At 39.9% G+C, this 13,318-nt stretch overlaps 1 protein-coding gene across 2 annotated transcripts in view; it reads right to left on the bottom strand.

Annotated features, from left to right (window-relative positions):
• The window catches only part of LOC111148622 (galactosylceramidase), a 60,929-nt gene extending 47,887 nt beyond the window's left edge, over positions 1 to 13,042 (bottom strand). Inside the window, exons 1-5 of one of the 2 annotated variants that reach the window (XM_022505348.1) lie at positions 12,848 to 13,042; positions 5,777 to 5,845; positions 5,470 to 5,533; positions 3,605 to 3,718; positions 1,524 to 1,663 (exon numbers count right to left, since the gene is read on the bottom strand). In XM_022505348.1, the coding sequence (XP_022361056.1) occupies positions 1,524 to 1,663; positions 3,605 to 3,718; positions 5,470 to 5,533; positions 5,777 to 5,845; positions 12,848 to 13,042 (582 nt within the window). The remainder of the gene's footprint in view (positions 1 to 1,523; positions 1,664 to 3,604; positions 3,719 to 5,469; positions 5,534 to 5,776; positions 5,846 to 12,847) is intronic. The other variant, XM_022505349.1, reaches the window with a different exon arrangement.
• Between the last annotated feature and the right edge of the window lie 276 nt (positions 13,043 to 13,318).

The raw sequence follows: 13,318 nt of genomic DNA, 5'->3' as shown, positions 1-13,318 counted from the left end.
AATAATTCTTCAAGATCTTACCAGCACACCTAAACCCAGGTATTAATAAGTACACTGTAGAAGTAATTTTTTTTTTTTTTAGCCCATATGATGTGCTACATCACAAAGGCAAATTCTTAACGAGGATAGATAAAAGGAAGATGCACAGCTCTCATTGGTTTAGAATCAGGGGGAATGAAGTTTTAGAACTGAAAAAGAATTTCCATGACATTCGTTTTGGGGCTAAAAAAACTGTTAATAACAGAAATGACCTTGAATCTAGGCACTATATATAACTCATTTTCCTCTTGCGATACAGTGAAGTACTTCTTATAAAAGAAGCTCCTCACCACAGCCTATGAGTCTAAAAGAGATGTGAATTACCCATTCTTTACCAGAAACATTTTCTAAGTGTAACTTCACCATAAAATAAAATGTTATTTAGATCTAAACCTACATTTAGTTTCACTACAGGTTAAAAATACCCTGACATTTGAAAATTCTCAAACTAATTTTCAATTATAATTTGGAGAAAGATAACAAAAAAACAAGTATATTCTTGCTTCTGGCTCCCTACAGCCCTTAGCCCATCCTCATGTTCTCTCTCCTCCTGTGATATTACAGTTTATCTGTCCCAGTTTCTACCTCTCACTAACCTCTTTAAGGGTTTACTCATCTTAGTATCCCTAGAACATAACAGTCACAGTGCCTGAAACATAGCAGGAGCTCAATAATTGCTTGCCAATTGCATGAATGCTTTTAAAATCAGTTTTAACAGATGATGTATTAATATGCAAACAAGTATGGAGACCACTGTGTGTATATGTGAGGCTCTGTGAGGTACCATGCCTCCAGCCTGCCAACAGACCAGTTGGAAAGATGTTATTTCTACATTTTTTCAATCATTAAAAGGTGTTAAATAACAGTTTAAGATAAGGGTAGGCAGATTTTAGCCAGCCTGCCAAATCCAGTCCACCCACCATTTGTATTTTTTACAACCTGAGAGCTAAAAGTGGTTTTTACAGTTTTAAATGGTTACATTTTAAATGGCTGTATAATTACCTACATAATAGCCTTAATACTGCCTTTTGACCCACAAAACCTAAAATATTTACTCTTTGACACACTAAGAAAAAGTTTGCCACCCCCTGGTTTAGGACAATAAAAGATTCAGCAAAATGAGATTAATCATTAAACTGTATGGTAAATATAGTATTTTTGTATGACTAGAGAAACTAGGGAAAGCGTTTTAAGAAGGAGAACATGAGCTGGGGTGATACCAAAATCAAAATTAAAAATAAAAAAGAAAGGTAGTTGAAAGAAGGTATTATATACTTAGTAGTTTTCAAAAGGGGTCAAAATTTAGATGGGCAAAGAGGAGAAATAAAAGGTCACATGTAGTTAATTCATTATCAGATGCCAATAAAATAAATTAGTCTCGTGACACAAAATGATCAGTCAACAAAATGCCACAGAATCAAATTACTTTAAAAAATTACAAATAAATGTTCAAAAGTTAATCGAGTTTTAAATACATTACTAACCCCAATGTAATCAATATCTAAATCATGATAATGCTTGGCACCCACAATCCAGGTCATGACATAGTAGGCAGTCAGCTGAAGATTTACATAAGGCCAGTTGTAATGTTTTCCCAGCCATCCGGGGAACGACCACGGCAACCCTGCAGACAGGAAAAGGCAAAGGTAGAGTGGGCATACCCATGCTGGCCCCACTAGAAACAAAGCAAAAGAAACCTAGAAGAACACAGGTTAAGCAAAAAGCCAATACAGATTTTTTTTTTTTAATACAGATCTTCTTAAAGATTATACACCGTGCACAAATTCTCAAAATCCCTTCCAGTTTATGAACTCAGCAACTCTTTACTGATCCCTAGAATTGCTTCCATAACTCCAAATGCTCTTTCAAGAAAAAGAAATAAAAACACTTTCTCAAAGATACTTACCAGTAGAAAGAAATGTAACATACAATTAATTTAACATGCCCACCGCCTACTATAGGGATATTTAATATTCCATTTCTTTCCTCTGAAGTCAAATCAGAGGTTAGGCTTATGCCTAACCATTCCTACAGGTTAAGTATAATACAAATTCCTCATTCATTCGTACAACTTCTAAAAACTTAAGCCTCCTTAAAATACTAATTAGTCAGATAATCAAATTCAGCAAAACTAGTTTCTCATCGTATCAGTATAAATGCCAATGACTCAACAGGAAAGTGTGCCTTTGTGGTATGATTTAGACGAAATAACACACATTCTTCCAACACCTTAATTATTATTTTTAAGAAAATGAGAACAGTCAAGAAGCACTAATTACAATTCTAAATCCTGTTACTAACATATCAAAATAAGCTCAACAGTTAAGTTCCTCAACTGTTTATATCACCAATTTAGTACACCACTGAAAAAAACCAAAATGAACAAAAGAACAAAATGCTTATTTTTCTAAACTCAGGAGGAATGCCTCGGTGTATGTATATTCCATAAGAAATGTGACACTAAAATACTGGAACATTTTAGAACAATGAAATGCCAAATACATTCAAAAGGCCCAGCATGTGTAAGTCTTTGTTAGAACATGGTTCAGCATGCCAGATTTTCTACATTTAAATGAGAACTGACCTTGAAAGCAGCCCAATGGTGCTTAAGTCAATAATGCTTCTTTTTTTTTTTTTAACTGCTCCAAACATTTCTGGAATCTCTTACAAAAGACCATTTTGAAAGAACACACCAACTCCTCATTTTTTTAATTTAGAAAAACTTATGCTTGTCCTTTAATTCAATTGTTGAAAATGATTTTTAAAATAATCTGAAATTAAACCCTAAAAAATGGATCTCACTGGTCTGACACAGACTGGATATGGAAGCCTGTTTCAAAAAATCAAACTCATTTCAAATGATGACTGTATGCCATCACTGGGTATGTTTACAACATCTTACAGGTCTGTGCATTAATATATGAGAACTGTAAAATAAATACAGTAGTCCTATTTGAGAAATCCAATGATCCTGCTACTAGAACTTAAGCTCCACAAGGGCGGGAATTAGGGGCTGGATTGCTTGGTACCCCCAACGCCTAGAACAGTGACTATCACGTTGCTGAGGTCCAAAACAAACTTTTATGTGTACCTCTTCTAGAAATGGGGTCTACTACTGTATGCGATGCATAATTTTACAAATAGTTGGTATATACTACTGTAGCTAATATATAATTTTCTAGATAGTATTGCCCTTTTACAAATTTTAATAAGAAATTTTGTTGAGGATAAGAGTTTAGCATCGCAAAACAACCAGAATGGAATTAGGTTCTATATCTGATTTTGCCATTTACTAATTACCTGACCTTAAGTCAGTGGCATAACCTAAGCCTACACCGCTTCTGTAGATGGAAAGAGTAATGCCTCACTGCAGAGGTATTACACATATAGAGCAGACACAGTATCTAAGGGCAAAGAAAGGTTCAAGTCTGACTCATGTTTTGCTGCTAGTACGATAATATCGGCAACATTATTGGTACTTCAGTATTAACAGTGACTCCACACAGAGAATTCAGAAGCTGAAAGTTAAACAGACTGCAAAAGCGTGGCAAACTTCACTTCTTACCCATGAGTATAATATCAGGGTTCCGCTTCTTAGCTTCCTTCATTAACCACCACTCATATCCTCGGAAATAATTCTCATCTAACGCGTAGTGCATGTGAGAGGGTTCAGTACCATCTGCAGGGGAGAGAGCAGAAGAGAAAGGAAACCACCCATTGATGGTTTCATAGGGTCCCTCTCCCCTATACATACACACATTTCAGAGAAGACATATTCTGGTTCCAATCCTGACATGGGGCAAGCAAGAAGGATCCATGAGGATGGATGATCAAAGCATCTTATTTCACATTTTTTCATTACTCTAAGTGTCATAAAAGTCTTGAAAAACAAAGCCACAACTTTCTATTTTATAAGCAGCTTTGAGAGAAGTGTTGTCAATTCACGTAATTGAAAAGTCCTAGGACTACATTCTCCCAGGCTTTGGTCTGGTCTTTCCGGGGTTTTCAAATCCCCATGTTTGACACTGGGTTAGATCAGCTCAACTTGTCCTTGACGTGAATCTCCAGGCTCCTAAGCCCCATTCTCACACCCCAGGACTTGAGCCTATAGCTTGCCGTTGTGACACCAAGACAACAGAGCTTTGACAGAAAAAAGAGTAGACATCTGTATTTCCCCTCTGTAAGAAAATTCTACCTCACCTCTGTGGTGTGAAAAGGTCAGTAGCTGATATGAGTCCTCATAATGTCACATTTCACAAACATCTGCCCATGTTAGGAAGGGTCTCACAAGGAGAAGGGCCTTGCCCTTTTCTTCTCAGAGATAAACATCAGATTCACAAGAACTACCCACTTCTGTATCTCTACCTCTAATTTCACTTCAGCAAATGTAGGCCAGCCATTACCCATTCTGCATAAAAGGAGTGGACAAGGAAATACACGTCCTCTTATGGTAGCTTGAGGAAGTTTGTGTTACAGAGGTTTCTTTTGTTTTTTCTTTTTTTTTCTTTCACTATTAATTAAACACTAATATCACCACACAGCCATATCTCTTTAACAAAAATTATTCCCAAGTCACCAATAGGAACACGTGTATACAGACGATACTATAAAGTTCACTCTAATGGAATCTGGCCTGTAAATAATTATCACGAAGCTACATTATCACGAAGAGAATTTTCTTCTTCCTGTACATTAATTGACTACATGGACCACACAAAGCCAATCAAAAGGGTGACAATGAAGATTAAAAATTTAATGGTTAAAAAATAATTTTGTTTTTGGGCGCCTAGGTGGCTCAATGGGTTAAGCCTCTGCCTTCAGATCAGGTCATGATCCCAGGGGGTCCTAGGATTGAGCCCTGCATCAGGCTCTCTGCCCAGCAGGGAGCCTGCTTCCCCCTCTCTCTGCCTGCCTCTTGCCTACTTGTGATCTCTGTCTCTCTGTCAAATAAATAAATTTTAAAAATCTTTAAAAAAAAATAATTTTGTTTTTAAAAGAGAAAAAAGCTGTATCTCTGAAATACTGATGACTTATATGTTTGCCACATTATTTTATTTAAAGCTAATAACATAATAACATTCTACATGTCTTCCACATTAAGAGTTTTCTTTTTTGAACTTCTCAATAAAAACTTATAATTGTCTCTATGCTCTATCTAGTGATATAGTTTTTTGAAAAAACTGTGGGTTTGTTTACTACCGATTAATCCAACTAAATAAGCAATCTAAAGTCCAAATGCTATTTTTTATGAGAAAAAATGAGTATTATGATGTATTTTAATAGGATAAAAAAGGAACAATAAGAAACAATCTATAAGCAATAATCGACATCAATAATGTTGGTATCATTTATATTCTAATTCACAGTTCCTAAGTTTAAGTATAGATTAAAATGTTGAAGGAAATCAATCCCATTTCCCAAATCTCCTACCTGTTGTCTGCCCATCACCACCTATTTCGACTTTTAGAATATGCAAAGAGGCACCGAAGTTTGGCTGGGGAAAGAAGTAGGAGTATTAATACTGTGATTCCCTGCAAGAAGGACAAAGCACATTAAGACAATTACTGATGCGAAAACCCATATCAAATAAATAGCAACTTATTCCAAAAGTAATTTGCTGGTTTTTTGGTTTTTTTTTTTTTAAGCTAGAATTGTGAAGGCGATCAATTCTACCACTAAAATTCAACATAGTTTCAAAAATACCACAGATGCCATTAAATAATTATTTTCTCATTACCTTAAAGAGATAATCCAATATTTGAGAACGATAGGGCTCTGGATAATTTACTAGAAGTCGGGAGGTTGCCTAAAAAAAAATTTTCAAAAGTATGAATAAAACAAATCCAATCAGGAACATATTTCATAGTGCTGATGCATGCCATCCCTGGCAGGCCCATGTTTTGACAGTTCTTGGGGAAAGTTGAGTAGTGGAAAGTCATTTCCCAGGGCCTCCATCAGCCTCCCTGTATTCTATTCTCCACACTACTTGCCACATTAATCTTCCCAAAACACAAACCCAACCATGAAAATATTCTGTTTAAACCTGCCAAGACCTCCCCTCTGCCCAGAGCTTTCAGGATAAAGCTCAAATTGTTCAGTTTTATACCCAAATCTCTTAACTATTTGACTGTGACACTTCAGCTGGTATCACTCTTGTGCTTTCTATCTAGACTTATCAAATTACTTTTTCTCTTTCTTCTGTCTGGAATGAATTCCACACCCCCATTTGGCCACCTCCAATGCATCCTTTTCAGGGAAGGTCCCCTTCTGCTCCCTCCTACTAGTTTGATGTAGGTAGTAGTAATCTGATGTAGTCCTGTGGACTCCTCTGGCCTCGGGTCTACATTTCTACTCTAACTGGTCTAACCCTGCACCCTCATCGTCGTATTTCTGTCTCACCTCTGAGTTCCTCGAGGACAGGACTGTGTCTTACTCAAGTTCATATCTCCATTTATTCTCTTATTCAGTAAACATTTAATATCTTTTATGGTATTGTTGGTTGCGCTGGCACAGGCAACATCATACAGGAGGCTCTGAGTCAAGAGCTTGCACCCTGGTTACAAGCTATGTGACCAAGGGCACTCTGTTGTAAAGTAGGCTATCTTACTCCTTAGAACTCCTTCAGCTGTTCTAAGGTGAAAATAAGATGTATGTAAAGGACATAGCCCAGCAGCTGGCACACAGTTAGCACTCAATAAATGGCAAGCACTGTACAAAGCGTTTTTAAAAACACACTCTTGGGCGCCTGGGTGGCTCAGTGGGTTAAGCCTCTGCCTTCGGCTGAGGTCATGATCTCGGGGTCTTGGGATCGAGCCCCACATCGGGCTCTCTGCTCGACAGGGAGTCTGCTTCCTCCTCTCTCTCTGTCTGCCTCTCTGCCTACTTGTGATCTCTGTCTGTCAAATAAATTAATAAAATCTTAAAAAAGAAAATTAAAAACACACTCTTCTCAGAGCTTACAGACTGGTGGAGGCTTACGTATTGAAATAGGCACTCTTTAAGTGAATGAACACTGTATATGCCCGATAACCCAGCCCTGATCAAAGGGAAAACAATGCTTCCAACCCTAAATTATGTCATTAGAACAGTGTGTTTGGCTGTTTGGGGGTTATTTTGCCTCTATGCAATCCTATCTGTAACACAGAAAATGCCAACTTTAAGCAAACACACATCATTACGCTATCGCAAAGCCGAGGTCATTCTCAATGCAAAAGCATTAGTCAATGGCAAGAGCCAGTTCAGAGTACAATAGCCAAATGTTGAAATGCACAATCAAAGAATAACAAAGTACCAGTCACACTCCCTGAAAAAGGCCTGAGGCTGTTTCCAATCATCTCGGGAAGAAGCCTTCTCACAAGAGATGACACACAGTAAGCTCTCAATAAATGGCAGACATTTTATACCCAAATAAGTTTTTCATGTAACTTCCTCCTTCCCAATCCATGAAACAGGATGATATTAACCAGAATAATCATGTGCCAGATGCCATCCTAAGCACTTTACATCTGTCCTCACGATGCACCCACCAGGTTTCAAAGTCTCCTCAAAAAAGAAACTGAGACACTGGGAGGTTAAGTAACCTGCCCATGGCAGCACAGTAAATGGCGGGGCCCAGAATGGACCCCTGACAATCTGCTCTTAAACCCACGTTCTTAACTACCGCCCCGCACTGCCTTACCCACCCGACTGGGAGAGCAAGTGAGAACATTCCAAACACTACTGCTGAGGCAGATAGAGACCCCGGGGCCCTAGCCCCTTCCTGTCCGCTGCTCTCCATTGCTCCTGCTGAAGCAGGAGAAAAGACCAATGGCCGTCCTGTTTGGTTAAGAAAAGAAAGAAACAAGTCCCCCAGGATGATTTAGCACTCTCCTGAGATGCCTCTGTATAGATTATGAAGAAGGCCAATGGGCCCTGAGACCACGAAAACATCCCGTTACCATCCCCCATCACCCGTAACCATAAAAACTCACCCCTAAACCTGTCAGGTGCTCAGCCTTTGGGAAAGGATCCCGCTGAGCCCGCCAGCGATAATAAAGCTGAGTTCTCCCTGATTTCCGTGTGCCCTTGAGTTTCCTCAGTCGCTTCCGATTTGCCGCAACCCTGCCACAAACTTTGCTACGTACAGGGACTCCACACAGAAATCTAAAGTAGTGTTGCAACCATTTTCCTTCAATCAGTATCTATTAAGCTTCTTAGATGAGAAATGCACTATACACCGGGACACTATCAAATAGATAAGAGTATCCTACTCTGAGTTATGCAACATTCTTCTCATTTTAATAATCTTAAACTGAGTTAATAAGTATAAAATAATGAAGGCTTCCGTTTTTCCGCAAGTTCAAATACTGGATTTAATGCCACAAGTAAAGACGTGAGAGCAGATGGGTCATCATTTAATGAAATACTGGCTATTGTAGGTTTAAACCACAAAAATCAAAAGAAGAATGACTGTAGTAAAAAACACACACATTGACCCGTTAGTCTACGTTACCCTGAAATACGCTCCAGCACCTGGGAGTAAGGTTGCAACATGAGGAAACAAAAACGTAAAAATCAAGAAGAGTAAGTTGGGTTAAGGCAAAGGTTTGTCTCTCCCCATTCCAACACCTCCCACATCCCCACCCCCACACACAAAGCAGGTCAGATCAGCTAAAAACCAGGTCATTCATTCTAGTATAAGCCACAAAGGTTGGCTTTTTTCTTTTCGTATTGCAAACGTTTAACTTAAGCTTCAATGGTCAAGGCATCCACTTTTCAACAATAATTGTGTTTTATGGTATGTGTACTTAAAACATTACCCAGAGCTTTTTGGTAACTTGAAACCTTAGTGATTTACAAAGTTCAATGATATAGCACATTGCCAAATATGAAATACTGCAACACTAATTACTGAACACAAGTTTATCTTCTTTTGGTTTCTTGTAATAGAGAAGCTAAAGATATCTGGATCTCTTAGTAAACATGTCCTGTGCTATAGTGAAAAATTACTATTTTTTTTCTAAAAAGAGGCATATGCCTCTAGAAATTGTGAAATGTATTCATAAATTTTTCAGTATACAGAATGTTAGTAAACAGCTCACAACTGCTTAGTCACTGGTTTCACTAGAAATTAAGGTTTCTAAGAGTTAAAAATTCTAACAATAATGTAATTAAAAGTGCAATAAATAAGAGAACTCTAGACAAGGAAAGTAGATGTATTTTAGTTAAGGTATGAGGCATGGAGATGCATTTTTGTTAAGGCAATTGAAAGTAATTTTGTCCTAAAGTATACAAACTAAATGGATGTAGCAAGTAGGAGAAAGAAAGAAAATAAAGAGAAGTGAGAATTTTATCTTGTGTAGACAAACTGGCTAAAAATGAAATAATTTATTGTAAAGATTTTTTAATAAGCTTTAATAAGTAGTGTACTTCTGAAAACTAGCTTAATTTTTCTTTCACCTGCTAAAAGGACAGTTTTCTTGGACTATTGGTTAGTTCTTGATAAGACTGTGCAAGGTCTTTCTTTACCTTTTAAGTAATCTGCCTAGGAAATAAAGATTCTGTATTTTATCAAAATAACTTCCTGTGTTTCAAGTTGTCTTTATCATGTCTTTGATTACTTAAGAAAACAAGTCTCTACTTAAAGAGCTAAAGTTCTTTTTTTTTTTTTTTAATAAACTATGTAGCTTTCTGAATTTGCCTATAAAGTCTTTAATTGTAACTTTGGTTAAAGTTTAAATGGATTACTAATATTGCACAGCAGTCTATGATCCACTGTAATCAAGTGTTTTAAAACCTTTTGATTATTTCTCACAAATTTCCCAGAATCAAATTCTAAATGAAGTCTTTTTAAACCTTGAACTAATTTTGAGATTTTTTTTTTCCCAAGGATCCTGGAACATCTCAAATGATTTGTTCTTTTTCCTCATAAAAAGAGAGATGTTGAACTACATGGAAAGCATTGTCAAAAAGTAATGAGAAACCTTCTTTATGTTAAATTTATATGGAATATGTGATTGATTTAAGTGTTCCAGAACATGAAATTCCTAGACATCTGCTATGTCCTGGTATGATTCTCTCACTTATAATTCTAGTTATCATCTTAGAATGTTATATGTCACAGAAATAACCAAAGTTCTTTGCCAAATGCATTGTAATGAACTCCCATCAGGTATTTAACATGGCTATTTTTAAGCCTTTAAGTGTTCCTGCAGCCTTACCAAGCAATTAAGTAGGCCACTTGGGAAGCCCAAAAACATCAGGATATTTGGGGGTATTGAAAGGAGAGGAATTCACCCAAATCTACAGGTATTTTAGGCGAAGTCTAAAGGCAAGTCCTTGGCTTGATTGCCCAGTCCTAAGTCCAAGCTGAGATTCCTTGTGAAAAAAAAAAAAAAAAAAAATCCAGGAGAGCACACTTAAAAAGGCCTATTTGATTGCTACTTACATGAGATGGCCAAAGATGTTTAAATATTTCACAATACTACCCAAATTTGTGAACACATTCCTGAGCCCCAGGACCACTGACCTGCATGGCAGGAAATTTAAAGCTTGTAACAATGGCTACAGACTGGATTTCAGACTATTATCTGTATAATTATTATAGAAGTGCTATATAATCCTACTTAGATATGTACTTTCTGGGTTACAACATGCTCTACCCCTGGCTTTTAACCTATCAGCTATCCAGGGTCACCTGAGGGATGCCTCAGCATCAAGGTAGACTGTAGTGTAAATCCAGACAGTTTTTTTCTTTTCTGTAAGGCAAGTGCCTGAGGGCATCCTCCTCAAAGAGGCATCTACTTCAAATATTGCCTTTTCAAAGAAACACATTTTCAGCCACACACCTGGATAAGGTGACGGGCTGCCCAGAGGGGCGACCCTAGCCTTCTTTGTTTTAAAGATCTTGATTGATTTCCATAACTGACCATTTAGGCAGCTCGGTTAGTCTCTTACTGCACTTTAAATTCCCCCTCTTAACTTTTAAATCCAAACAATGAGTGAGCCTGCAATAAAACAGGACCCCAGGGGCTCCCGCACCCACTCTCTCATGCTTTCCCCCCACCCCAACCCACACCCTTGCTCTATGGCCCCAGGTGTGCTATGTGCTTGCCAGGATCTGTGAATAATAAGCCTTTTTTTTTTTTTTTTCCCAACGTTTCCTGATGGTTATTACTGAGGACATCTTACAATCATAATAAGAACCATAAGGGCCAGTCTAGCCACAACACTAGCTATCAGTAGGCGGAGATCAGCACAAAACATCCATTCAGCAAGCAAGCAGTCCAACTAGTTCTGAAATGCATCTGAATATACAAGCTCCATCTGCCTCAACCCAACCAACCACCCATTCAAGAGTTAGGCCTTAACATCAAATAAAATTAGCTCTAGTTGTGATTTGGGGTACAATGGAAGGGGATAAAACAAAGACAGGAAGAAAGTTACAGACAGCATATGATAGAAGCAAGTAAATTTTTTTAGAACCAGGAAGAATCATGCTACTAAAGCAAGCTCCCAGGCCTAGAGGTCACCTGTCAATATGACCAGGAAACTAAGACAATTACCAGCTATGCCCATACAATTTTACACAAGGCTGGAATGGCGCTCCTGTCTGCCAACACGTAAATGTTATGGAATATCAGGGTAACAGGAACTCATTCATCCCAACTGTCACAGCCAAGAAAGGACTAACACATGCCAATTAAATGCAATTGGTATTCTGGATGAGATCCTGGAACAGAAAATAGGCATTAGGTAAGTACTAAAGAAATAGGAAGTGTGGATTTTCATATGCTATCAATACTGGTTGTGACAAATGTACCATACCAAAGTTTGGATGCTGGTAACAGAATAATGGCTGCAGGGTGCGTGAAACTCTGTCTTGTCTTGGAAAGTTTTCTGTAAATTTATACTATTCGAAAATTAAGTTTACTTAAAAGAAAAAGGTCTCTCACTACTTAGTATGAGAATCAACTTATATGTTAAAATGCAGATTCTCAGGCCCCCATCCAGAACTATAGTCAGAATGGGGAGTGCATTCTAACAAGCATGCCGGGTGATTCTTATACACCATAAAGGTGGCGAGCCACCTTGGCTGTTGACCCAATGTTTTCCCCTTTCTGCACACAAAAACTGCCACCAATGAGACACAGAGGCACTGACCTTTCCGGTGGGCAACCCACCCCACTTTGGACCTAGAGGACTGCCAAAAAACAAAGCCTCCCAACTGTAAACAATCCTAGACTACCAGTTGATGCTAGCATAGACTGCCATTAAAAACAAAACACGGGTGGGGGGGGTCCCAGATTGGCCTCTAACCTTCCTAAAGAGGCCCTGAGGCACCTGTCGCACCTCCAAACAAAAACGTATTGTGCACTGGCCCCGCTGAAGTTAGCCAACCGCACCCTGCACTAGTGGTCCAGGGCTTCCGACTCCCCGACTCGCCGTGGGGCATCCTTTTGGGAAGAGATGCTCCCCGGCTCCCTGGCCATTTCTGGAAAGACTCTCAGGTATGCCCTCTCTGCGGCAAAGAGAGCCCAGGCTCCATCGCCCGGGGTGAGAGTACGAACCCCAGACTTGTCCCTGCCTACACTTGTCACTTACTCGGTCGACCTCCGCATCTTCCTCTATTAAAACTAAGCGCCTCTATAGGTTCATCTAAAACGAACAAGCGCCGCTTCCAACACTGTAGGCGCCCGGATCTCTGGCCGAGGGACACCGACCAACAGTGGGGCTGCGACTGGAGTGCGTCGAAACGCCCGGCTGCGCCGCGGGGGCTTGTGGGGCGCCCCCCTGGGAACGCCCGCGCATCCCACCGCCCGCCGCTCACCCCGCCGCCGCTGACAGCGCCGATGCCATCGAACTCCCGGCCCAGCCCGTCGGAGTCGTCCAGCACGTACGCGCCGCCGGGCACCAGCAGCGCGCACAGCAGTAGGGGTAGCCCTGCGAGGCCCGCCGAACCCGCGGCGGCCGTCATGGCTTTCACTCGGCGTTGCCGGGAAGCCTGGAGTAACCGTTCAGCCATTGTGTGGGTCACATGACTCCGGCGCCCTGGGAGGCGGGTCCGGCCGCCGCCATGATGGAGAAGGGCAGGAGATCGCTGACGCCAAAGCCGCCATCTTGCGTGCGGGCACAGGTCGCCGACGGGGCCAGAGTAGTGTTTTGGTACTCCGGAGCTCGAGCCCTTTCTGGTCCTGACCTTGTGGGGATAGGGCCTTCAAGTGTACTCAGATCTCTGCTTCTCTTCCGGCTTCATCTACTGGAGTGCGTTATCGCAGGGGAGGTGGATGTCCAAGGCCGC

Source organism: Enhydra lutris, unplaced genomic scaffold, assembly GCF_002288905.1.
Source record: "Enhydra lutris kenyoni isolate GAN:26980312 unplaced genomic scaffold, ASM228890v2 scaffoldscaffold20, whole genome shotgun sequence".
NCBI classification, from domain to species: Eukaryota; Metazoa; Chordata; class Mammalia; order Carnivora; family Mustelidae; genus Enhydra; species Enhydra lutris.
Note: the sequence above shows the minus strand (reverse complement) of the source record. Positions and strands in the feature narration are given on the sequence as shown.